Raw genomic sequence first — 24,732 nt, forward strand, 5'->3', positions numbered from 1 at the left:
TTGTGACTTGTATTAGGTCTGTTTGGATATTTTGACTGGAATTTAGAAATGTATACTTGGTGAGATTGGGAGTTTTTCCACTGTAAACTCCTCTGCTGAATTAACACAGTCCTACAGGTGAGTTATTTCCTTTTGGAGATTGTCAGTCAATCCCGTTTAAATCCCTGCTCCTAAATGGCCAAAGTTTCAATCACATGCAGTGTCTGTCTCACCTTTTGGTGCGGGTTGTTGGTCAAGGAAATTAAGACACCCTGTGGTGCTTAAGTTTGACCTCGATCTGTCGCGTCGGAAAAAGCCTCAATAGGGAGATAGATGGGGGATATTTAAAGAGATCTTTGCTGATCCCTTTGTGCAAAAGCATGGATTGAATGAGGATGGAGGGATCAGTGGCAAGAGAACACAGTGTAACAAAGACAGCTAAAAGGTCTAAGAGTAGCGTGCGGAGGACAGTGATCAAAATAGGTGATAAGAAAAGCTTAACCAGGCTTCCCAGCAAGGTAGAATAAAGCATATTTACCTTAGAGTTTTTCGATACATGTCTTCCTCGGTGATGCCGCAGTATGTAAGCGTCTCATTCCAAACAGGGTTTAGGGTGTTGCGCACAGTCTTGGTTTTCAGTTTGTTGGCCTGCATACAGCAGAAGACATTTTAGCATTGAGATTAGTATGTTTATTATTTGCAGTTTTTCAGACAAATTCTGCTTGTGTATAACCAATGAAGTACAAACCCCGTTTCCATATGAGTTGGGAAATTGTGTTAGATGTAAATATAAACGGAATACAATGATTTGCAAATCCTTTTCAACCCATATTCAATTGAATGCACTACAAAGACAAGATATTTGATGTTCAAACTCATAAACTTTATTTTTTTTTTGTAAATAATAATTAACTTAGAATTTCATGGCTGCAACACGTGCCAAAGTAGTTGGGAAAGGGCATGTTCACCACTGTGTTACATGGCCTTTCCTTTTAACAACACTCAGTAAACGTTTGGGAACTGAGGAGACACATTTTTTAAGCTTCTCAGGTGGAATTCTTTCCCATTCTTGCTTGATGTACAGCTTAAGTTGTTCAACAGTCCGGGGGACTGTGAACAACACATGTTGCTCCAAAACCTGTATGTACCTTTCAGCATTAATGGCGCCTTCACAGATGTGTAAGTTACCCATGTCTTGGGCACTAATACATCCCCATACCATCAAAGATGCCGGCTTTTCAACTTTGCGCCTATAACAATCCGGATGGTTCTTTTCCTCTTTGGTCCGGAGGACACGACGTCCACAGTTTCCAAAAACAATTTGAATTGTGAACTCGTCAGACCACAGAACACTTTTCCACTTTGTATCAGTCCATCTCAGATGAGCTCAGGCCCAGCGAAGCCGGCGGCGTTTCTGGGTGTTGTTGATAAACGGTTTTCGCCTTGCATAGGAGCGTTTTAACTTGCACTTACAGATGTAGCGACCAACTGTAGTTACTGACAGTGGGTCAGATGTAGCGACCAACTGTAGTTACTGACAGTGGGTTTCTGAAGTGTTCCTGAGCCCATGTGGTGATATCCTTTACACACTGATGTCGCTTGTTGATGCAGTACAGCCTGAGGGATCGAAGGTCACAGGCTTAGCTGCTTACGTGCAGTGATTTCTCCAGATTCTCTGAACCCTTTGATGATTTTACGGACCGTAGATGGTGAAATCCCTAAATTCCTTGCAATAGCTGGTTGAGAAAGGTTTTTCTTAAACTGTTCAAAAGATTTGCTCACGCATTTGTTGACGAAGTGGTGACCCTCGCCCCATCCTTGTTTGTGAATGACTGAGAATTTCATGGAATCTACTTTTATACCCAATCATGGCACCCACCTGTTCCCAATTTTCCTGTTCACCTGTGGGATGTTCCAAATAAGTGTTTGATGAGCATTCCTCAACTTTATCAGTATTTATTGCCACCTTTCCCAACTTCTTTATCACGTGTTGCTGGCATCAAATTCTGAAATTAATGATTATTTGCAAAAAAAAAAAAAGTTTACCAGTTTATCAGTTTGAGCATCAAATACGTTGTCTTTGTAGCATATTCAACTGAATATGGGTTGAAAATGATTTGCAAATCATTGTATTCCGTTTATATTTACATCTAACACAATTTCCCAACTCATATGGAAACGGGGTGTGTACCATGGCAGGGAGGAGTGGCGTCTTTTATGACAATAATTGAGTTAAGGAAGGTTTTGACCGGCAACATACCTTAAAAACGGTGGATGGATTATACATGTTTGTGTGACTACTTGTTGCCAGGTCGATTTCATGGGGTTCAATCATAAATGCTCCAAAGCACAATGCAGAAGTGGGGCACTGAGATTCATCACCAACTGCGCTCCTTTTACTCACCATTGCGTATTATACTCAATGGTTAACTGGACATCTTTATGTGCTCGACGCCTCAATCATTGGTATGTTTTCATCTACAAAACCATTCTGGGTATCACTCCATCTTATCTGTCTTGTCTTTTAACAAAGAAACAAGGAAGTCACAATCTTTGTTCAATGAATGTTCTGCAATTTGTCGTCCCCAAAGTAAGAACTGAACTGGGCAAGAAAGCATTTAGGTTTTCAGCACCGATGGCTTGGAATAACCTACAATTGAATATTAAACTTCAAACCCTTGTTACATTGAATGAGTTTAAAGCTTCTGTGAAAAGATTGCAGTCTACCTTGTCTGTATGCACATGTGTCATGTGAGCAAGTTTTAATGTTGTAAATGTGATGTTTTATGTGTTGTTTACTGTTTTTAATTTAACCTTGCTGCTGCCCTCTTGGCCAGGTCTCCCTTGGAAAAGAGATCTTTGACCTCAATGGGATTTTTACCTGGTTAAATAAAGGCTAAAATAAAAAAATAAAAAAAAGAAGTTGCCATATTGTATGTCAGTATTATGAACGAGGCTGTGTTGATGGCAAACTTGGTGCCATGTATTATAGTATATATAGTAAATATGGACAAAGGGCAATCTGTTGCTTTGGACGTAATAAGAGATTATCTTTAGCATTTGACTAATATTTTTGATTGGTTCCAATTGAATACGAACCATCAATAAATATTTTTCTTATGCAATTATTTCTCCGAATGATCTGGGGCCTCATTTATAAAGTTTGCTGTGCATGTGTGCATGTATTAATTGGAAAATTATATGCGGAAAACGGTACGTATTTCTACGAACCCTTTCGACCATGCGCAGGGCTCACGCCAAGTTTTTCAGACACGGCCATGCCGGATGGCGTCTCCATTAAATAAAGCACAGTGAAAAGTATTTTTTTCAGTCTAAAGACCAAAACATATGGACTGCAGCACAATATTTTGATATATAAAATTGTGTTATTACTTTAGGAAATTATTACATTTAACTTTTTTCCATGCATGTAGACTTAGGAGTTGATAACATGGTCGGAGTTCAAATGTTTTGATCCCATGCAGCTTTGCTGCATATACACAGCTGCTATGTGATCTATTTTAATGTTATTTTTACCACTCAAAAATGAATATGATACGCAACTGTACAAAAAACAGATTTATTGGGCAAATAATATATGGAAATAATCTTCTATGCGTGCCAATTGCCCAGAAGAGATTTATCTATTGCTCATGATGACTACTGGTGTCATACACCTCAACCTGCTTTGCGTTACCTGACAAAATTAACGTATATAAATAATAAATACATTATTTGGACAAAGACTTGGCAAACAGAAGGCCAAAACGGGAACATGTTTTCTTCATCTCAGCAACAGTTCTCAGTCATGGTGCAGCTGACACTATGATTTGTCAAATACTAACATTCAAATTCAAATAATTTTTTATTAGATATTGCATTACTCAGCCCTCCAAAAATAATCTTGTTATAGTGCTCAACATAGTAAGCTGCAATCTGAAAAAATCACTTTCTTTTTTGGAGTCGCAGTTGCCCTCTCTGTTTTCCGTCATTGATAATCCAACAGGTGATCCTCAAACTCATCACAAAATGTATGAGTTAATTAGCATGACCATATATGGGTGATTGTGGGAGGACACCAGGGAAGAACTGTTCTGCGCACAATTCACTGCAGGTGCCCCTGAACTCCTCTTTCCATGTCGGTCAAGTGTTGTATTTAACAGAGTAGCGTAATCGTATTTGTGCAATAGCTCGCTTTCAATGTTGGTCAGCTTGACATTGCTGGCCATCATGTTCTTATGACAGCAAGCTAATTGAGACTGAATCAACGGCAAAGTAAATAAATTATTATTGAACAATTACAAACTACATCCATTTACTGATTGTAGTTTAAAATCTCAATTCAGTTTAAAGTGAAACTGCACTTTAAAAAAAATATGTATTTTGCCTATCGTTCACAATCATTACGAGAGACAAGAACACACATGTCTTTTTTTGCAGGGGATATTAACGATGATAAAAAACACTTGGAAGATGCGGCTGATGGAAGTCACGGTTGTAGCCTTCTACAACTTCAAAACCCTCCATTAACGTTGTATATACATACTGCAAGTCTATATCGAATGTGTTAACAGACACGTTCATAACAGTATGTAATATGTACAATATTTACTGTATTTTGATCATTTTTATCTTTGCTGGGACAGATTTTTTTTTAGCGCATTGATTTCCAATTTCATAGCAGCACACATCCGACTTCTGGCAACAACAGTGTTTGACATAACTGGCGTGCTTACCCAAATAAACCAGATTAAACGTCCCCAGCCAGCTGGACCAAACAGACAACTGTCCATCAAGTGATTCACACTTTATATTGATCATGATACAGGCAGCATGTCATGCGTGTATCATGACAGACATCATATGCTGTCTGGCAAGCTGTGTTCAAAGAAAACCTGAAAAGTGGGGTAATACTTAACAAATACTGTAATATGATTGTTCATGTTTTTCAGTCAGTACAGATTGGTGTCCTATCACAGTCTTTTGCAGTACAAACTCAAACGCAATTCGTGCTGATGTAGAATCTAGCTTATATCTTTCCATAGTTTGTTTTTACAGCTAATACTGAATCATGCCGATATGTTGCTACGCTAGAAAAAGAGTTCCTCCGTGTTCGCTCTTACAATAACAATGTCGCTACAGCTTGGTTATTATACAGGTTACAGAACGTAAATGAAGTATTCTTGACGGTTTTTGAATGCCCTTTTAATGTGATTTAGAGGTAGAATTGATTTCTCCTATTAGCTGCATTGCTAGCTACCAAGAACAAGCCTATTTCTACATGTATAATGCAAAAAATAATTGTTTTCTTGTCTCTCATAATTGTGAACGATAGGCAAAATTCCCAAAAAAGTGCTGTTCCCCATTAAGTAATGTATCTTTTTGCACAACACTATGAGAAAGAAAGACACTATTACTGCAGCTCTGTTTGTTTTGCAGAAAAACATCGATTTATATTCGGATAGCATGATGTCCCACCTTGCAAGCTCCGGGCAGAAGGTGCAGCTTTACGTAGGGATCAGCCAAGCCGTTGAAATCCATGGGTTTCAGTCCCTTGCACACAGACGGAGAGATGCAAAGTATGTGAGGGGAAACTTGAAAAGACAGCCATAAAGAATTATTCAATGACTGTCTTGGCAGAAAGGTGAAAGCTTCATTTACAAATTGAACTAAAACAGAGACGGAAGTTGGATTGTTTGAGCAACAAAGGACATACATCTAAATCAATTAGGTAATGAATCAGGGGTTAGTTTTTATTCCTTAATCTTACAAAACATTTTAGACAAGTCAATGCTTCCCTCACTTCAAAATCCTTTGCACATAATCACTCTATCGTTACCTTTTTTCGTGAACAATGACAAACCATATTATGTGACGGTTACACTCTGATGTTTCCGCCTCGATTCATGTCCGGTTTGCTCTGGCGTCTTTGAACACCTTTTATTTCACATTTTCTGATCCATTTGCAAAGCTTTCATCTGCTGTTGAATGGAGCCACACGGTATCGTGATTTTACAGCATGCGCCTGCGGCTCTGTGAGGGTGTGTGCACGTTCACATCAAAGTGACAGGGTCTCGGCTAAACAAATTAAATGCTTGTAATGTTTTAAAATGACATACTTGTGATAAAAACATTATAACGAAGATGAGCCACTCTGGATCCTCATTTGTTTTAGAGAACGTCCAATTTTTGTGTTACTTTTAATTCTGAGTGCCTAAACTCAGTAAAACAAATACTTTAGTCCATAGGTCCGTCCCCAAAGTACGGTCCCCATTTTAGATAGTTATTATGACCATGAGAATTAAATCGGTATTAAAGTGCATAGAAGCAACATATGGGTACTATTCAGACAGCCTTTCCCACCCAGTATTTTATTAATCAAAAACCAACACAGAAAGTTAGTACATGTGGTACAAAACACACAACTTGCCAACGGAACTATGTGGACATTATAAAAATTTCGAAGCACCACACACATTTCAAAATTATATCCATTTAAATCCATTAACAAGCAATATGGGTAAAACACTCTCCACTGTTACATTCCTTGTTCTTGCCTCACTGCTTTTCAGTCTTCCTGCGCCTGCCTTTTTTTCCCTCAGTAGCCATTGCTTGGACTGGAGTCGGAGGTAGGGAACGCACCTGAGGCTGATTGCGGGCAGCTGCAGGTGTACTGCTAAGCTGCAGGTGTACTGCTAAGAAGACGCCAGTTCAGTCCTCCAGACTGTTTCCGCACGAGACTCTCTTGAACTACTCTGTTAAACCTGCTAGCAAGATGTTTTTGTGCCGTCCTCTCTCAATCCTTCTTAGTAAATCGTTTCAGCCCGGCGTCTCTCAGCGTGAGTCCATGGCCCTACCTCATAACCTGGCAGCCTGTTTTTTTTGTTTCTTTATGTTCCATGGGACACTTTTCGTGTCCCATCGCCTTTTGTTATTCTTACAAGCCGTGGGTTAGTACCTGTTTTGATTAAAGGACATTTTTGTTACACCTGCTTCCCGCATTTGCATCTTGGGGTCCTGCATACAAAGCCGTCACAGAAAGAACTGGCCTCGAAGAATGAACCTCGCAGAGATGGATTCCATAAAGAAAGGCCTTCGTGCTTAGGCCCAGCGCTTGAGTCGACAAGAGGACCAGTTTGCCGCACTGGTAGCAGGTGTGAAGGACTTGTCAAGATGCCCGCATGGGCGCACTCGAGGCCCAATTTAACAATCTCCTTTCCGTCTGGCATAGCAGTTCCTTCCCCGCTGTCTCCAGTGCTACTTCGCCTGTGGATCCAGCCATTGCCGTAAGCCGTTTCCTTGAACCCCAATCCCCCCATCTCTTGACCAGAAAGATTCTCTGCAGACTCCGGGGACGTGCGCCTCTTCTTGACTCAGTGCAAGCTGCATTTTGAGGTCCAAGCAGCTGCTTTTCGCACGAAGCCCTCCCGTGTAGCCTTCGTTAATCTCTCACCTGTCTGGCGTAGACGCAGCATGGGCTACAGACAAGTGGAATCAACGGTCGGCCATCTGCTCATCCTACGAGGCGTTTTTTGAAGATCCATGGAGAAAGTGCTCCAGCGCAATCGTCCTGGACATGAGGCATCGTTACGCTATCGAGTTCCGTACGCTTGCAGCCGATAGCAACTAGAACAACTGAGCATTGCTGGACGCTTTCTTCGCGGGTCTCGCCAACCCTGTCAATGACCAAATGATTCCTGTGGCCGTTCCTGACAACCTCGAGGACCTGATTGCCATGGCGGTACTCATCGACAAGTGTCTCAACGCCCGAGAGGAGGACAGGATACAGCAGTGTGGGCGCGCTATGTCAAGCCTCCTGGCGAACCCACCTCTTCACGACAGGCCACGACCCTTGGAGTATCCGTCGACACAAGGGGTGGATGAACCCATGCAACTGGGCGGAAATCGACTCACTCAAGCTGAGGGGAACTGTCACTGCCAGCTGCGTCTGTGTAGCTGCTGTGGACAGGCAAATCACTCCATCTTCCACTGTCCCATACGCCCTGACAGTCACCTTACCCCAGCCGCTACACCTTCTCGTCCTAGTTCGCAGAGGGACGCTTCTACGTGGCCTCGGTGCCCTACGGACACACAGACAAGCCGTTTACAGCTGCCAGGTACGCTTTCTTGGTTCAATAGACAAAAATCGAAATCACAGCTCTAATAGACTCTGGATTGGATGACTGTTTTGTTGACTCTGCTTTTGCTAAACGTCTAGCCATCCCTGTTACCATCTCCTAAAGTTCTTTGCTTCTCGACGGGCAGAAGAGATTGATATTTTGCTTGTTCCTCCCTTGTATCATTACCTTCCGGAGGTTTTTAGCAAAGATAGGGCTCTTTCATCCCTCCTTGCCGGTGGCTGCAGGTTTTTTATTTTTTTTATTTAACATCTCCATCAAGAATAAACAAATCAATAAATAAATATCCTCTACCTTTTATAGGATTATGTATTTAATTTGCTCAATTCAGCTAAATTCTTCACTAAACTCGACCTGCGCAGTGCTTACCACCTTATTCGGATTCGAGAGAGAGATGAGTGGAAAGCAGCCTTCAATACCCCTTTCGGACACTTTGAGTACCTTGTTATGCCTTTTGGTCTCATGAACGCTCCTGCCATTTTTCAAGGACTTATAAATGACGTGCTCCATGACATGCTTGGAGGGTTTGTGTTTGTCTATTTGGACGACACATTGATTTTTTTCTTCCACACTGGCATATGCAGCAAGTCCGGTTTCTTTTCCAGAAGGTCCTAGAGAAAATACTTTTTGTTAAGGCCGAGAAGTGTTCTTTTCACACAGAATCTATGGCCTTTTTGGGGTTCATTGTGGAGTAAGGGCAACTGAGAGCTGATCCAACCAAGACTCAGGCTGTGGTCAAATGGCCCGCTCCTACCACCAGGAGGCAGCTACAAAGATTTTTAGGTTTCGTCAATTTTTACAGACGCTTTATCCGAAACTTGGCATTTTAGCAGCCTGATATTCTACAAAACTTTAAGGAGGTCATTAGGGAAGTAAACAAGGTTGGAGTGGTTCACAAACTCTTAATAGTCAATGTTTTATCATTTATACTTCATATTGTAGTGATGGTGGGTGTCAATGTGTTGTTGTTCAGTCTGTTAGCTAAAGCTTGTTGTAAATTAATGCTTTAACAAACTCACATGTACAGTATCTGATTCTGATAATATTGTACATCTTTTATTTTTTGTGTAAAATGTTCCATGTTGCTGTCATATTTAATTATATATATATATATATATATATACATATATATACAAACTTTGATTTCGAAGAATCAGCGATTGTTTAAGGACTGAGAATGACGTTTACGCTATGGCGCAGTTACGTACATGTTTAAGTAGTTTACGTAGGTCGTAGGACTTGCTGAAAATAAAGCTTAGTAGATCCACCCTGTCTGTGTCTCCTGTATTTACCAGCCATAAAAAAGATAAGAACCCCCCCCAAAATATTAGTTACGTTAAAATCAGCGTTGTGCAGCGAAAAACGGGCCGTTGTGTGTGCGTGTATACGTGCGCCTGTGTTTTTTGTGTTCGTGTATTGTCACGCTCATATGACATTTCCCTCGGACAAATGTTAAATAAAATGCAAAATAGTGCTCGCAAAAGTGTTGATAATGATAAGCTATTTATTATTATTCCGCCCAAAAACTTTGGCGCGCTCCAAAGTCCACAATTTTGATCCGATCGGCACCGTTCGATTATCAAAACATTTGGCTCGACCAGGAATCGTGAGCTCCCCAAGTAAAAAAAATGTGTAAAGCAAATAGAACTAGATGTTTCAATCCCTTTGGTAAGTAGGAACAATCTTGACGGTAACAGTCGGTGTGGAGTGGTGAAAGGGAGGGTAAGTATGTCATTGGGGTCTTCGGGTGGGCACCCTGCTTCATCGACGTTTCGTTGATTGAAGCCCACGACGTCTCCAGAGGGCTCAACAGTGTACCTAGCGTCCCAGGTACACCCCCCTCCATGCCATACCCTCCATATCCTGTCGGACTCTGCATGGCAGGGTCGTCCTTTTCCCTGAGTCAGGCCTAAGCATGACCGCATACCATTGTCTCTTATTTTACTGCCCAGTTGGGGTCCTTGCGCTTTATCCAGAGCCAGTTGCTGGCTTTTTCGGCAGCACTTGACATGGACTTGATAGCCTGTTGGAGGGAGCGTCCCTTCACCCCCATTTTTCTCAACAGAGTGATGGTAGATGTGGCAATAAATAAACATCCCACCTCTACTGGAAAAATGCTGGTCTTCCAGCCGTTCTGGGATGCTTCAGCTGCCAGGTCAGAATATTTGTTTTTTTTCCTCTCGTAAGCCTCTTCAACCCCTTCTGCCCATGGTACTGTCAGCTCCACGACATAAGCCAGCTTTGCTGTTGGAGACCACAGGACCATGTCTGGCCGGAGTGTTGTAGCCATTATTTCTGGGGGAAACACAAGCTTTTTATCAAGGTCCACTTCCAATTTCCAATCTCGAGCCGACTGCAGGAGGCTTGCATTATTTGGTGTCGTTTGACACTCTTGATGTTGGCCAGCTGGTACAACATGTGTGAAGGGGACCTTTCCTGCTGGTGTTTGTGGGAGATTGTTTGTGGTGGTTCGCCTCTGTTCCAGTGTTAATGCAAGCTCTCTGAGTACTTGGTTATGCCGCCAAGTATAGCGTCCTTGGGTGAGACTTATAGTACACCCTGATAGCATATGCATTAGAGATGCAGGTACTTGACAGAGGGAACAGGCTGGATCTTCTCCGTACCAGGTTTTCAGATTTAGGGGGGACGGTAGCAGGTCGTACGTGGCTCTGATGATAAAACTCAGCCGTGCTCCCTCCATCTGCCAGATGTCATACCAGTTGAGCTTTTTCTTCTCCAGGCTTTCCCAGTTGGTCCAGCTCCCCTGCTTGGCCATTGAGACGGCTTTAGCATGTTGCTCTCCCTCCTAGCCGTCTCTTCTGCTCTGATGTTGCTTTGTGCCATAGGGGAGCTTTTGGGATGAGTCCGAGCCCTGCTCTCCCATGCTGTACTTGCCCAACCATATCTCTGAATTGAAGAGCAGACTTTGCACTCTGAACAGCTTCTGATGGAATCCACTTCCTTCCTGCTGTTACTCAGGGGGCCGCTGTTCGAATGACTGCATCCTCAGTTTCAGTTAGCGTCATGACCAGCCTTGCTTTGGTGCATTTGAATTTCTCCACCAGTCCTGAGATTGGTAATTCCAATTTGCCATGCACATAAAGTCCGATGGAACTGAAGCATCTTGGAACTCCAAGCCACTGTTTCAGCTGTGTGCTTATCACACGTTCCAATTTTTCAACCTTGGTGATGGGGATTTCGTACACAGTTAAAGGCGACAAGAGTCTTGGGAGTATGCCAAATTGAAAACACCACAACTTGAGAAAAACATATCTCAGATTAGCCAGAATTGTTTTTTTCCGGGTCATTTTGCCCATTGAAAATGAATGAGCCATTTTTCGAACTTGCATCATTCCCACATTTCTCAACCGATTCGAACCATTCCACTATCCACACACTACACTCACCTTGGACAACCAAACTACCATTTTTCAAGTTCAAAAAAATTCAAAGCCCTATTTTCACCTCTTCGTGGAAAGTTTTCACAGTCCACATTTTTTTATCGTTTTTGACCATTCCACCTTCAAAACATTCCTCTTAGTTGGGACAACAAAAGTTATAATTTTTTCCGTACAAATTCCTGGTTTTCCTAAAATTCCAGGAATTCCTAAATACCAATTCAAATTCAAACTGTCACTACTTCAACATTTTGCAATCGTTTTCATCGATTGCAACCCCAACCCATTCATATCATTTAGGACAATTGTGGTATCATCTATATTTTCAAAAATTCTCAGTACCAGGAATTTTCCTCCCATTGAAAATGAATAGGCAATATACAAACTTCTCCATATCCCACATTTCCCAACCGATTTGAACCGTTCTACACACTGCACTCTCCCTGGACATTCAAGCATTTCAGTTCCACTTACGCGTATCAGCGGCTTGCGCACATAGGGCATTCACACGCAATTCCTACCTACCGGAGTTGCAAATTCCAGTTGTATTTGCATGTTCTCCTTTCTGTGTTGTGGCCGTTTTTGATGATCAGCATATATGTAGCATATTCTTGAAGAAAGACGCAGAATTGATTGCACGCCTTACTCTGCTCACTTAACAGACAATCCACTTTGTACATGTTCAGTAGATCAGTTTGTAGTGTGCTTGCAAGTTTGCACTTGTTTTAGTACTTGCAAACCTTGAGTAAATCAGGCCCTTACTCCCTTCTTTTCCATTGTGTAGCCAAGATTGCGACAGGTCCTTTGCTATACTTCTACTATGCGAGGCGTTGAGTGCAACAACTGGGGAGGGATAGGAATTGCTGTACTTCTCATTGAACAAGCTTAGACCGTCAAAATGCCGATTGTAAGTATGGAAGTGCACAAATTGAGTCACAGCTGCTGTACTAACTTTGCCGGCCATCTCTGTTTCCCACCTTTGCATGCTAACAAGCACAATTTGTATGCAGTACATTAAATAATAAAGGAGTTTTGTTGTAGTTTGGCTTTACAACAAAGTATTGGAGTAACATTGCAACAAACATGACACACACAAGAGGCAAATAAGGAGTTGTGTATGTTTACCTTGGCCTTGAGGACAGTGCAGTGCAAGGAGCTTTTGGCTCTGTCATACAGCAGGTCGAACGCCAATGTCCCCAAAGAGGCTGTTAATAGAACATATTTGACATTTATGTTGGTTGCTCCTTCGGAATAGTAGCTGGAAATGTATTATTATATACAAGAATCCAACTTGTATGTCTGTAGCGGACCTAGCCTTTTTTTACAGTAGTGATCACTGGAAATTAAGACAGAAGACAGATTCCTCCATATTAAAATTAAGTATGTAAATAGACTTAAATAGAAACCTCACAAGTAAGAGTGCCATTATAACCAATTAGTCAGTTATTTTATTGTGATGTAATATAATTTTAAAGATGTGGAGAAAAATACTTTTCTCACAATTTTCTTCCATCTTAATTAAAATAAAAGTTTTTTAAATATGAACGAATGTTTTAATATTAAAATAAATGTATTGGAATAATTATTAATGATTGCTACTCATCGTCGCTAAATATAACGTAAGCTTACTAATTGCAGTTAACTTAGAGGGATAAAACGATACTTAAAGAGCATTTGTTCTGATTTTTTTTGTATTGCTAATTACGATAATCAAAACATTGTGTTGAGCTGGTTATTGTCAATACCATTATCAACATTATGATATTTGTGAAGCACAATATTTTATGGAGCAGTGGTTCTCAAAAGTTTTACACCAAGTACCACTTTAGAAAACACTTAGCTCTCCATGTACCACCATAATAACCAACATTAAAATACAGTAGTGTAGTAGGCCACAATATTCATTAAAAACAAGGCAGAAGTTTTATTTAACAAGTATATGTTTAATATTTTTGGCCGCTATAACATTACACACAGTTTGAACAGTAACACTGTGTTTGAATATAGAAAAATAAAACACAGTACTTTAACCAAATGATTCTTTAGCATACCATTGGATGGAGCCCACAGTTTGAGAATCACTGTGATTAAGTATCGCCCACTCTGCCTTTTTTAAGTACCACGTACAGTCGTAACAATTTTTTTGTTCAAATTATGCATGAAATACTCATTCATGCACTTTTTTTTTCAAACGTGACGCTGCTAAGCTCTTGAGCTCCCAGAGGGTTGTTGTACGTGACGCCAGAATCCTTTAGCGGTGTTCAATTATAGCCGCATGTACATCTGCCGGTAAACCATGCTGCTCTTTTTTTAGAACGCGATCTGAGGATTATTTATGACACATTAAATCTTGTAGGCGGCCATGGCTGTTCTTTTGTAGACCATTTTATAGAATTTCTGCTGAGAAAATGAATACCTCCCAGATAGAGATCTAAACATTGTATTTGTAAAGACAGAAGGATCTACAGCTGCAGGTGCTAATGTTGTGGCAAGTAAATGAATGTTGTGCAGTTGCCTTCTATTTATTGCTCTTTGGCTCGCGAAGTTTCAGGTGACTCACTGTTATCGTCGCTGTCACAGCTGTCGACCTCGATGGAGGTGTCAATGCTGCTCATAGCAGAGAGCGAGCCTCCGCCCCCGCCACAGCCTCCTGCCGCTAACAACGGTGACAGCAGGCCGCCACTCCCTCCTCCAGCTCCAACTTGACCTGCACTACTGGGACTGAGGGCGGAAGCAGCTCCTGTCTGATTGGGAGACAGTGGCTCCGAGAAGGAGGAAGTGGGCGAGAGACGGGGGAAGTAGGCCGATATTTGGCGGATGGGCCGGATCGGCCCCGGACAGACGTCGATGGCCATGTGCTCCTGGATGGTGATGGCTAGAGTTTTTCCTTTCCGCACAGTCATTGGGATGAAGGTAGAAAGACTGAAACGGGAAAAAGAAGAATAGTCACATTTTAAATTTTCCTATTACTTACTACTTACTGTCATTTGAAAATAAAAGTTATATTTAAAAATTACTCTATCTACTACATGGCTACTCTTGTGTTACTTTTCAGTTACTGTCATCAAAACTACAAGAGGCACTCAATGAGACAACAATGCTAAATCTAATCCTAAATTAATCCAGTGAAGGAATGCTAAAATAGGATATGGTATCTGTTATGTTGATAACTCCAAACCATTGTTCTTAATTATCAGTATAACAGTTACCAGCAGTTAGCATATACCATGACATAATGTTTGGCGGGAGCATTTAATTCAAGCATGTTTAAGTGTCAATATCATGTTACCAAAATGGTCTTTGCACACTTTCATGCATAGTACCGGTACATGTCTTTGGTCATAAAATTAAATGCTTTTAAAAATAATGTATTTATTGTTGTTCATTGCATTACAGCTACATGTAATGTTCCCTGTAATTGTGTTACTTTTAAAGCTCACTATTCCCAATACTGAGAATATATAGTAATCCTTCAAATGAGCTTCTCATTGGGATATAGACATGCTGTATGCAGATGGCTCATGTGCAGAAATAATTACAAATTCAACAATAACAGGGAACTTACATGTAGAAAACAGCAGATGGTAAGCTCTAATTTGCATTTCCGTGGAATTAACTCGAGGCTATGGGGATAAAAGATGAAGCATTGTGCTTTGCAGATCACTAGCCTGAAGCCTCCATCATCCTCGATCATCGCAGTGTGTCCATGCAGGAGTTTTATCTAGAGCCCCCATCGAGTAATCAGGTAATTATGGGATGGAATCTTTATTCAGCATAATGGCATGGAGTCATGTCCATTATATAAAGTTAGCAGACAGCATAGTTGACTGCGACAAGACTAGTTTGTCTGTTCTCTTCCTTAAATAAACAAGAGGGGGCTGCATTGCAAATATCTGAAGGCTTTTGTTTGCTAGCAGCATCAGGCCTTTGTGGGGGTGTTCTGTCCTCAGCGCTTGGTAAATCCCCCTCTGGATGACCCGCAGCATGGATCGATTGCGGGAGGAGTGTAATATCTCTGGTGTATAGTGTGAAAATATAGCGAGAGACTTGCACCAAATGAGGTGAATCACACACTTTGTAGTGTTTGGAAGCCAGAAGAGGCAGGCGGATTGTTGTGCTGGAGAACTAGTTTCTCATACAGTTTGAGCAGGCAGAAGGCTTTCACACTTATATTCTCAGGACATTCAATCGATTGCAACTGAACTGTTTGGTTTATCTTAGAAGACGTTCGCCTCTCATCCATGTCGGCTTCATCAGTTCATGTTAATAAATCTTAGATTTGTCAGATCTAATCTTGGACTTAGATTGGTCAGATCTAGTTAGAAGCTGGCGCCAAAACACCAACTATTTATACTCCAACAGTGCTCGGGCAATGCAACTGATTTAGGGCTGGCAGTGGTCATACCACAGCGATTGTTTTTCCACACAATATCTCTAGGCTAACGAGGGGAAATTCAATTTTAGCAACTGTTGGCCCTGACAGAAGGGTTGCTCTTCAGCATCACTACAGTGTTTTTTTTTCATTCACTACTTTACAATAGGGCGGAACCATCCTTGCCCGAGCACGCCCTCGTTGTGTTGGAGTTAAAATTGTTGGGGTTTTGACACCGGATTACATACTAAATCTGACCAATCTAAATTCAAGACTAGATCTGACCAATCTCAGTATACAGTAAATGGTTAATCAGATGCAAACCAAAAGCCTTCATTTCACCAAAAAAACGGGATGGAAATAATTTGCCTCTGACTGTTGACTTTCAAACAGAATTGCAGGGTTGTTTGTCACGGCGGTTTGGTTCTCTGCACTGCAAGCACAAACAGCGGGCGATACGCGTTAACGCCTTATCCAGCCAGTGCCGACTTGGCTTAGGATGAAACACTCATCTGAGGCGCACAGCAAAGTGCCAGCTTCCAACCTCCATACTTCTATGACTCATTTGACTTAAAGGACACTGACAGTCAAAATGATGGACAACCAAAAGGAGCTATTTTGGAGGCTCTGACCTAACTGTATTTTACTTTTTTTTTTGTTGAACGCCACTATAAAGGGTGGAGCTAGACACACGGCTGTTTGTTGACTTGGAACATTCACTTGTGTGGATTGAATAGAAAAAACAAGACACGTGAGAGGAAAGAATACACTAAGATGCTGGCTGTCTGCCATTATTAACTGCGTTCTTTGTTGAATTGAATGACATGTTACATTGTTTGGCACTGATATGATGTCACAATATTTACATTGCCATTCCTTAGCAGCCAGATTTTCTGTTCCAAATCATTCTTCCATCTATCCATCCATTTTCTGAATCGCGTAATTTCATTACACGGGTAGGCCAGAGCCTATCCCAGCTAACTATTTATTTAAAATAGTTAACAACAAAAAAAGTTAACATTTTATACCAATCAATTGTATGAATATGATAAAAACAATAGGGCAAAAACGGCAAAGTTTATGTCAAAACGAGATCTCTGCAAATCTACTAGAAACTAAATGTAATGTGCAGTTGTTGATGTAAAACTCTGTAAACACTACAAATACCGTTTGTATAATCTGCTTTCTTCTGGGGCTAAATTGTTGTTTGCACACATTAGCCTTTGTTGGCCTATACAGTATACTGCATAGATGGTGGAGAAGCACAAACGCTACATTAACGCTTGTTCCACCATTTTTGTTTTGTTGAGAAGTGCTCGTGCATTCCCAAACTATTATGATATATGTGAAGCACAATATTTTATGGAGCAGTGGTTCTCAATTTTTTTACACCAAGTACCACTTTACCAACATTAAAATACAGTGTTGTCGTAGGCCAAAATATTCATTAAAAACAAGGTAGAAGTTTTATTTAACAAGTATGTTTAATATTTTGGCCACTATACATTACACACAGTTTGAACAGTAACGCTGTGTTTGAATATAGAAAATAAAACACAGTACTTTAATCAAGGAATTCTTTTTGATTGATTGATTGAGACTTTTATTAGTAGATTGCACAGTGAAGTACATATTCCGTACAATTGACCACTAAATGGAAACACCCGAATAAGTTTTTCAACTTGTTTAAGTCGGGGTCCACTTAAATTGATTCATGATACAGATATATACTATCATCATAATACATTCGGGGTGTGGGATGTGGAAGGAGGGGGGGGGGGGGGGGGGGGGGGGGGTGTTAGGTTTGGTTGATATCAACACTTCAGTCATCAACAGTTGCATCATCAGAGAAATGGACATTGGAACAGTGTAGGACTGACTTGGTAGGATATGTACAGCAAGTAGTGGACATAGAGAGAGAGATCAGAAAGCATAAGAATAAGTATCTACATTTGATTACCGTATTTTTCGGAGTATAAGTCGCACCTGGAGTATAAGTCGCACCTGCCGAAAATGCATAATAAAGAAGGAAAAAAACATATAAATCGCACTGGAGCCCGGCCAAACTGAAAAAAACTGCGACTTATAGTCTGAAAAATACGGTATTTACATTTGATTATTTACAATCCGGGGAGGTAGGAAGTGGAAGGGAGGGTGTTAGTTTAGGGTTGAAGTTGCCCGGAGGTGTTCTTTTAGTGCGGTTTTGAAGGAGGATAGAGATGCCCTTTATTTTACACCTGTTGGGAGTGCATTCTATATTGATGTGGCATAGAAATAGAATGAGTTAAGACCTTTGTTAGATCGGAATCTGGGTTTAACGTGGTTAGTGGAGCTCCCCCTGGTGTTGTGGTTATGGCGGTCATTTACGTTAAGGAAGTAGTTTGACATGTACTTCGGTATCAGGGAGGTGTAGCGGATTTTATAGACGAGGCTCAGTGCAAGTTGTTTTACTCTGTCCTCCACCCTGAGCCAGCCCACTTTGGAGAAGTGTGTAGGGGTGAGGTGTGATCTTGGGTGGAGGTCTAAAAGTAATCTGACTAGCTTGTCTGGGATGTTTGGAGTCCAGATTTGAGGGTTTTGGAGGTGCTAGGGTACCAGGAGGTGCATGCGTAATCCAAAAAGGGTTGAACGAGAGTTCCCGCTAGAATCTTCATGGTGCTTTTGTTGACCAGAGAGGAGATTCTATAGAGAAATCTCGCTCGTTGGTTGACCTTTTTGATTACCTTGGTTGCCATTTTATCACAGGAAAGATTAGCATCTAGAATGGAACCTAGGTAGGTGACCTCATCTTTCCTGGTGATAACAATGTCACCCACTTTTATAGTGAAGTCATTGACTTTCTTAAGGTTGATGTGGGACCCAAATAGGATGGATTCCGTTTTACCTAAGTGTATGGATAGCTTGTTGTCAGCGAGCCAGGTGCAAATTCTACAGAGTTCAGCACTGAGGATTTTCTCCACCTGTGACTTGTCCTTGCCGCATACCAGCAGGGCAGAGTCATCCGCAAACAAGAACAATTCACAGTCGCATGCTGATGAGATGTCGTTTATGTATATTAGGAACAGTAAAGCCCTAATATACTGCCTTGGGGGACTCCACAGCTTACTGAGAGGGGGGGGGGGGGGGGGGGGGGCACGATGCCGTTCACCTCTACCACCTGTTTCTTCCCCTCCAAGTAAAATTGCATCCAGCTCAATGAGGTTTCATCAAATCCGATTGCTCTGAGTTTACCCAACAGTATAGCGTGGTTAACGGTGTCAAAGGCCTTCTGAAGGTCCAGCATGACCATGCCGCAGTATTTGCCCGCGTCCACCTCATGTTTGATGTGGTCGGTAGCATACCACTTTGTAAACACTACAAATACTGTCTGTATAATCTGCTTTCTTCTGGGGCTAAACTGTTTTTGCACACATTAGCCTTTGTTGGCCTACACAGAATACTGCATATGGTGGAGAAGCACAAACGCTACATCGACGCTTGTTCCACCATTTTTGTTGTGTTGTGAGGTGCTCGTGCGTGCCCAAACTGAACACTTCTGTTTTTAATGTTTAGACTGGGGGTGGCACAGTGAGCCTCCCCTTCAGAGTAAATAATACAGCTGGGGCCTTTTCTACTCCTTGAAAAACAAATGTCATAGCATATTTTGTGGCATTTTCTGCTCACCGCAATGTGTGTTTACCTGCTCACTATCAAATAAAATAATTTTGCTTTTAAAACAAATAACTAAAAGTAGCTTAACAGGTTTTGAAAAATGTCATGTTTTATTTTTATTCAAACTGCCTCCCAGGTGAGGTCTGCCTCTCTTGTTTATACATAAATATTAAAATGTTTGTCTTAATTTATTGGCCCATATAGAGGACACGTGCTAGTAGATCAACTCGTGTCAAGCGTGTCATTGTGGTTCAACAATAGGACCACTGGAGGATATCACCTCACATCCATAACAACAGAAAATTTCATGTAATTAGAATCTCAGTCATGATGATTGAATGATTAATTACTTAGATGCAAAGATAAGTGAAACAAATTATCAGTAGAAATATGACAGAGATGCACAGAAATGCCAGCAAACATGCAGCTTGTATCAGTTCATTAATTGAAACACACACACACATGCAGAGCCACATTGTGGCTGGTTGTTGCAGGCATGTGTGTTGATGTGATGTGCGCAGTCAGTGGCACATGTGGCTCTGAGCTGCTGGAGCACACATGCAGCCGTGGGGGCCTGACTGGTGGCTTGCGGGGAGGAGGAAACAAAAATCTCCCGGCGTGCTGTTCATTGATCGCTCTCTCAGGATGCCAGCTTTCATCCTCTCTTTTCATTCTCACGTTGAAAAACTCTTCACCACACTCTAAACGTGATGCTGGATGACCCTCAGCATGGAAGCTACTTTGCATACTTCCTATATGTTGAGAATAATGTAGCACAAGTTATCGAGCAGCAGCTGCAATGGCCCTGTGGCTGTTTAGTTATGCAAGCAGTATGGTGCTGTATAAATATATGGAGGTTATAGGTTGGTTGACAGAGATTGAAGGAGTGTTTATGTGATGCCTCTACCCCCTCCTCCTCTTTTAGCTCCTTCACTTTAAATTAGACTCATACCACAAACATGGATGCCCCCCGCCCACCCACCTTTTTGTAAATCTATATCTCTCATTATTTCTATGTCAGTCACTGTTTGTCCACCTGTGGCGCACATGTGTGCTTTTCCTTTTACGTTTTACACTCAATAGCCCTCACGGCAGGTTGCATTCACCTTTAAATAACAAGCTGCAGGCTGACAGTACAGTGTAAACACTACTGTAGCTAAGAGTAAAGGAGAGTCCATATATCACTCACAGGCTGTCAATTAGGTCCAACTCAGGGATGAGTAAACTTCCATATGTGTGATGGAAGGTGTGACAGCTGTTCCACCTGTTAAATATAAATGTCACCCAGCATCTTCGTGGATGTTATCTCCCTTTGTCTGCAGTGTTCAACAGACATCCAAATTGACTCAACAGCATAGATGTCGTGAGTGCATCCAAGATCATGATGATGAGGAACCTAATTGGGAACGCAATGGTGACTTACCTTAGATCAAGTGTGAAAGTCCTCATAAAAAAAGACGAAGAAGAGGAGATTCCAGCGCAGAGCAGCGAGGGAGACGGACTAACAGGTGGGGAAGAGAGGAGCGCAGAGTAGATAGAAAGCGGGGAGGGGGAGATGAGGGAGGACTCGCAGGACCGAGCGTGCTCAACGTTTATGATTAAATATTAAACGCACTCATAGTTCAAGTTGTGATAAAAATGAGGAGCAAATGGGAGACATGACATGGACATGCTGGAGGAGAAGAAAGTGAAGTGAAGGGGGGGCGAGAAAAAGGCAGGCGGGAGTTACTTCTTGATAGTCTGATGTCCATGTGGCTGCTCACACAGAAAATTACTATCATAGTATGTGCACACACACACACACACACATGCTTGTTACAACGGAGGATATTTTTAGCCTTCGGTCATTGAAACACACTTAAAGTCCATTATTCCAGTCAATTGAAGTACATTATAACAGGTCTAACCCTGACATACCCTAACACATGCTCTTACTTGAACCAAGCCCTGCAGCCTAACTTGACTCCTTACCCTCAAAACTCATTTTAAGGGCAACCCGTATCCAATTACTATCCTACCCTAACCCTCAAACCCTTAACTGTACCATTGACTCCTAAACGTTAGAGAACCTTATCCCCATAACCTGATCCCCAACTCAAACACCGTAACCATACTCTCAAACCCTACATCTAATTTGAAACCATACTCCAACTCACAAATTTAACACCAACCCGAAACCAATCCCTAAACTTTAACTACTAACCCCTACCTAACCTATTTCTAGCTTTATTTAAATCATACTTTTAACCTTTCACCATCTAGCCATAACCCTAATTTCCTCTAGTCCAGGGGTCACCAAACTTTTCAAGCCCAAAATCCCTGGTCCCTGATCTACCCCTGCGTCAACTATGTTTTATGTGTGTTTGTATAATATATATATATATATAAAGTGTGTGTGTGTGTGTGTGTGTGTGTATATATTGTAGAGATACTGTATATCTATACAATATATATACACATATATACAGTGTATATATATATATAATATAAAACATTTTTTGTTTTTGTTTTTTAAAGATTTTTTGTTTTTGTTTTTTTAAATGTCGTTATTATTGGTTGATGTCAACATTTTGGCTTTTTGTCATTGTGTTTTTGCTGTTTTCCCAATTTTTGCTGGTGTTTTTTGTAATGTGCCTCGAGCCAATGACAAATGAGTCACGGCTACAGATGGCCCCTGTGCTGCACTTTGGGTACCCTTGCTAACTGTTTATGGTCACTATAGTCTTAATACCGTAGTATATTTGTTCATCCTATGGTTACTTAAGGAACGCGAGTCACATGGTTGTCTTACGTCAGCGACAGGAGTAGTAAAATCAACTGTTCAGCTGGCAGGTTTTTCCTGTGTGAGGGGATAAACGGACAAATCTTTCTTGAGCTGCCGCCTTGTTTTATCATATATTACTGTTTTGTTTTGTATTTACAATACATCAACACAAACGCCATTCTTTGGAGCAATGTTCACGGACTCTGGTGATTGGCTGGTTAGCTTACCGCCGCAGGCGAGTGAGGATGGTCGTGGACTTTTGGTTGAGGGAAGAGTTGTTTGATGTTGGATACTAGAAAATGTCAACAGTCAACCTTAATGCATTGTCGCAGTTTGATGATTTTTGAGCACGTCATACAACACGTGTTTGCGAGACGAGCGGGTGTAGTGTGTGGCCATGCCTCACATCCAGTGGCTCTCTCTGTGAGGCTAAACTAAAGAGAGAGACGCACGGGCATGCGGACGTGTTCAGTGGTTAAAATTTGTGTCTGTTGACGTTTCTGTTGGTCATTGTCCGGGTGGGGTGTCACTGATGTCATAATAATACTTTTTTTTTCTAATATTTTCTAAATCAACCGGTAGGGGCCCAAAGATCAACTGGTCCATCGGGTTGGTGACCCCTGCTCTAGTCTATATCCCAAGCTCCTACCCAAACTCTTAAGATTTGATACTTAACAGTCATGAATATGAAATATTGTTGTCTCTAATTGAGAGCCGTGTACCCAGTTTAAAGACAATCTCATCTCTTTACCCACAAAGACATATCTACAGACACACACACACAAGCACACAAAGAGACAATTTATCTGCAACCTAAATGAAACGTAGTTTAAAAAAAAATTTTCACCTCCTTAAAGGGGACCTATTACGCTTATTGCTATGTTGTCTATTACCATTGTTGGTATATTCATTATTCCTACATTATTGATACAAATGATTGTTACAGTGTAATAATTATTGTTCCCCGTGGTAATGCCACTATGATACAACATCTGTATTATAATCCTTAAACAAAGTAAGAGTGAAACTCATGTGAATAATCACTGAATGGAGAACTGGGGGTGGGATTAAATAAGTTATCTTCTTCCCACTCCCTTTCAGGCAAAACTGGACAATCATACATTACATACTATACATTACCTTTTGCACTATATTAATTTATATTATTATGTGTTGTCAACTTTGTACTTTTTTATGTCATTGCCTGAAATAAATAAATAAATGAAAACAATGAATGAAACTCACTTTTCTGAGCTATTGGTTTCTGTTTTTGTGTATTTGGGATCTGCATAAGTCTCAAACATTTGAAATCAAACAATGGCGGTATGGCGAAGATACTTATAAAACAATCTGGCCCTTCTTCATACTTCCTCAAATCGAGCCATTTGAAATTCACCCAATTTCTGACGTTTTTCCCAAGTGTGATGTCAGCGTATATGTCCATATATTGTAAAATTTTCCTCAAAAAGATCTGTGACGATCGGGTCGCATTGGGATGCGGGGGTCGTTCTCCCAAGATGCAGACGGACTCCGGACACAGCGTGCAGGTAGGAAATGATTGATTTTACCAATAAATCAGGCAGGAACAAACAAAAGCATGCTCATAGCACGGGAAGCAAAGCTTAAGGAGGCGAGTGCGGGAGCTAGCATACAAAGAGGAAATCAAAACTGTTGTCAATTGTGGCGTGTAGCAAATTAGGAAGCCAGACTGTGTGGCGAGCAACGTGAATAAATAGCACTCTGATTAGTGACTGGCAGCAGGTGAGCATCCCAGACACTAATCAGAGGCAGCTGCAACCAATCGGCACCCATGGTAACAAAAAATGAACCCAGGGGTGCACAAAACAGGAACTGAGGGAGTCCAAAACCAAACAGAGCATGATCCGGGCAACGGATCATAACACGATCTTTGCGCGAGTCTGCCATTGTAGCTTCTTTTTCTAAATCCGCTTGTTGCAGGGTAAACTGGCTTGCATATGCACATGCATCCTCCGCTGTTACCATTTGTAATACAAAGTAGCGTACAGTTTTAGCTTGTATCTGTCAGTAGACTCGATATGAAAGTGCTAAAAACTGCAACATGGCAGAAGACACTGTCGAGTTGGAGGCGTCTAAATAAGACACACAAAATGGCGCATCCCGAAGATGGTGTGTAAAACATAATCCATGCAATATTTTGCCGATAGAACCACCATTACATGTTATGTAGACCACAAGGAAGTGTTTTAAATGGAGAAAAAAAATCATAATATGACTCTTAAGTTATTTAATCACAAATAGAAAATTCCAAATTATTATGCACACATGCTGGTTTTATACATCTTGTTTTATATCTTTTCTAAAATGAATCCAAATTTGACCACTATATTAGAGGAACTTACTAAACGTGGTCTATTTGTTTAAAAGGATTATCATAATTTGGAAAAAGGT

The 24,732-nt window shown here is 41.1% G+C and overlaps 2 protein-coding genes across 3 annotated transcripts in view; one reads left to right on the forward strand and one right to left on the reverse strand.

Annotated features, from left to right (window-relative positions):
• The window catches only part of LOC133610986 (double C2-like domain-containing protein alpha), a 55,756-nt gene extending 34,706 nt beyond the window's left edge, over positions 1–21,050 (reverse strand). Inside the window, exons 1-5 of the mRNA XM_061967800.1 lie at positions 20,962–21,050; positions 14,076–14,437; positions 12,641–12,720; positions 5,458–5,532; positions 518–627 (exon numbers count right to left, since the gene is read on the reverse strand). Of these exons, the coding sequence (XP_061823784.1) occupies positions 518–627; positions 5,458–5,532; positions 12,641–12,720; positions 14,076–14,437; positions 20,962–20,987 (653 nt within the window). The 5' untranslated portion in view covers positions 20,988–21,050. The remainder of the gene's footprint in view (positions 1–517; positions 628–5,457; positions 5,533–12,640; positions 12,721–14,075; positions 14,438–20,961) is intronic.
• Positions 1–24,732, forward strand: part of adprh (ADP-ribosylarginine hydrolase) — a 56,752-nt gene that overhangs the window by 5,877 nt on the left and 26,143 nt on the right. Inside the window, exon 1 of one of the 2 annotated variants that reach the window (XM_061967803.1) lies at positions 19,387–21,046. The exons of the other annotated variant lie outside the window; for it this stretch is intronic. The gene's annotated coding sequence lies outside the window, so the exon portion shown is untranslated. Of the gene's footprint in view, positions 1–19,386; positions 21,047–24,732 lie in introns of those variants that run through there. 2 annotated transcript variants of the gene reach the window in all.

This window comes from Nerophis lumbriciformis, linkage group LG11 (assembly GCF_033978685.3).
Source record: "Nerophis lumbriciformis linkage group LG11, RoL_Nlum_v2.1, whole genome shotgun sequence".
Taxonomy (NCBI): domain Eukaryota; kingdom Metazoa; phylum Chordata; class Actinopteri; order Syngnathiformes; family Syngnathidae; genus Nerophis; species Nerophis lumbriciformis.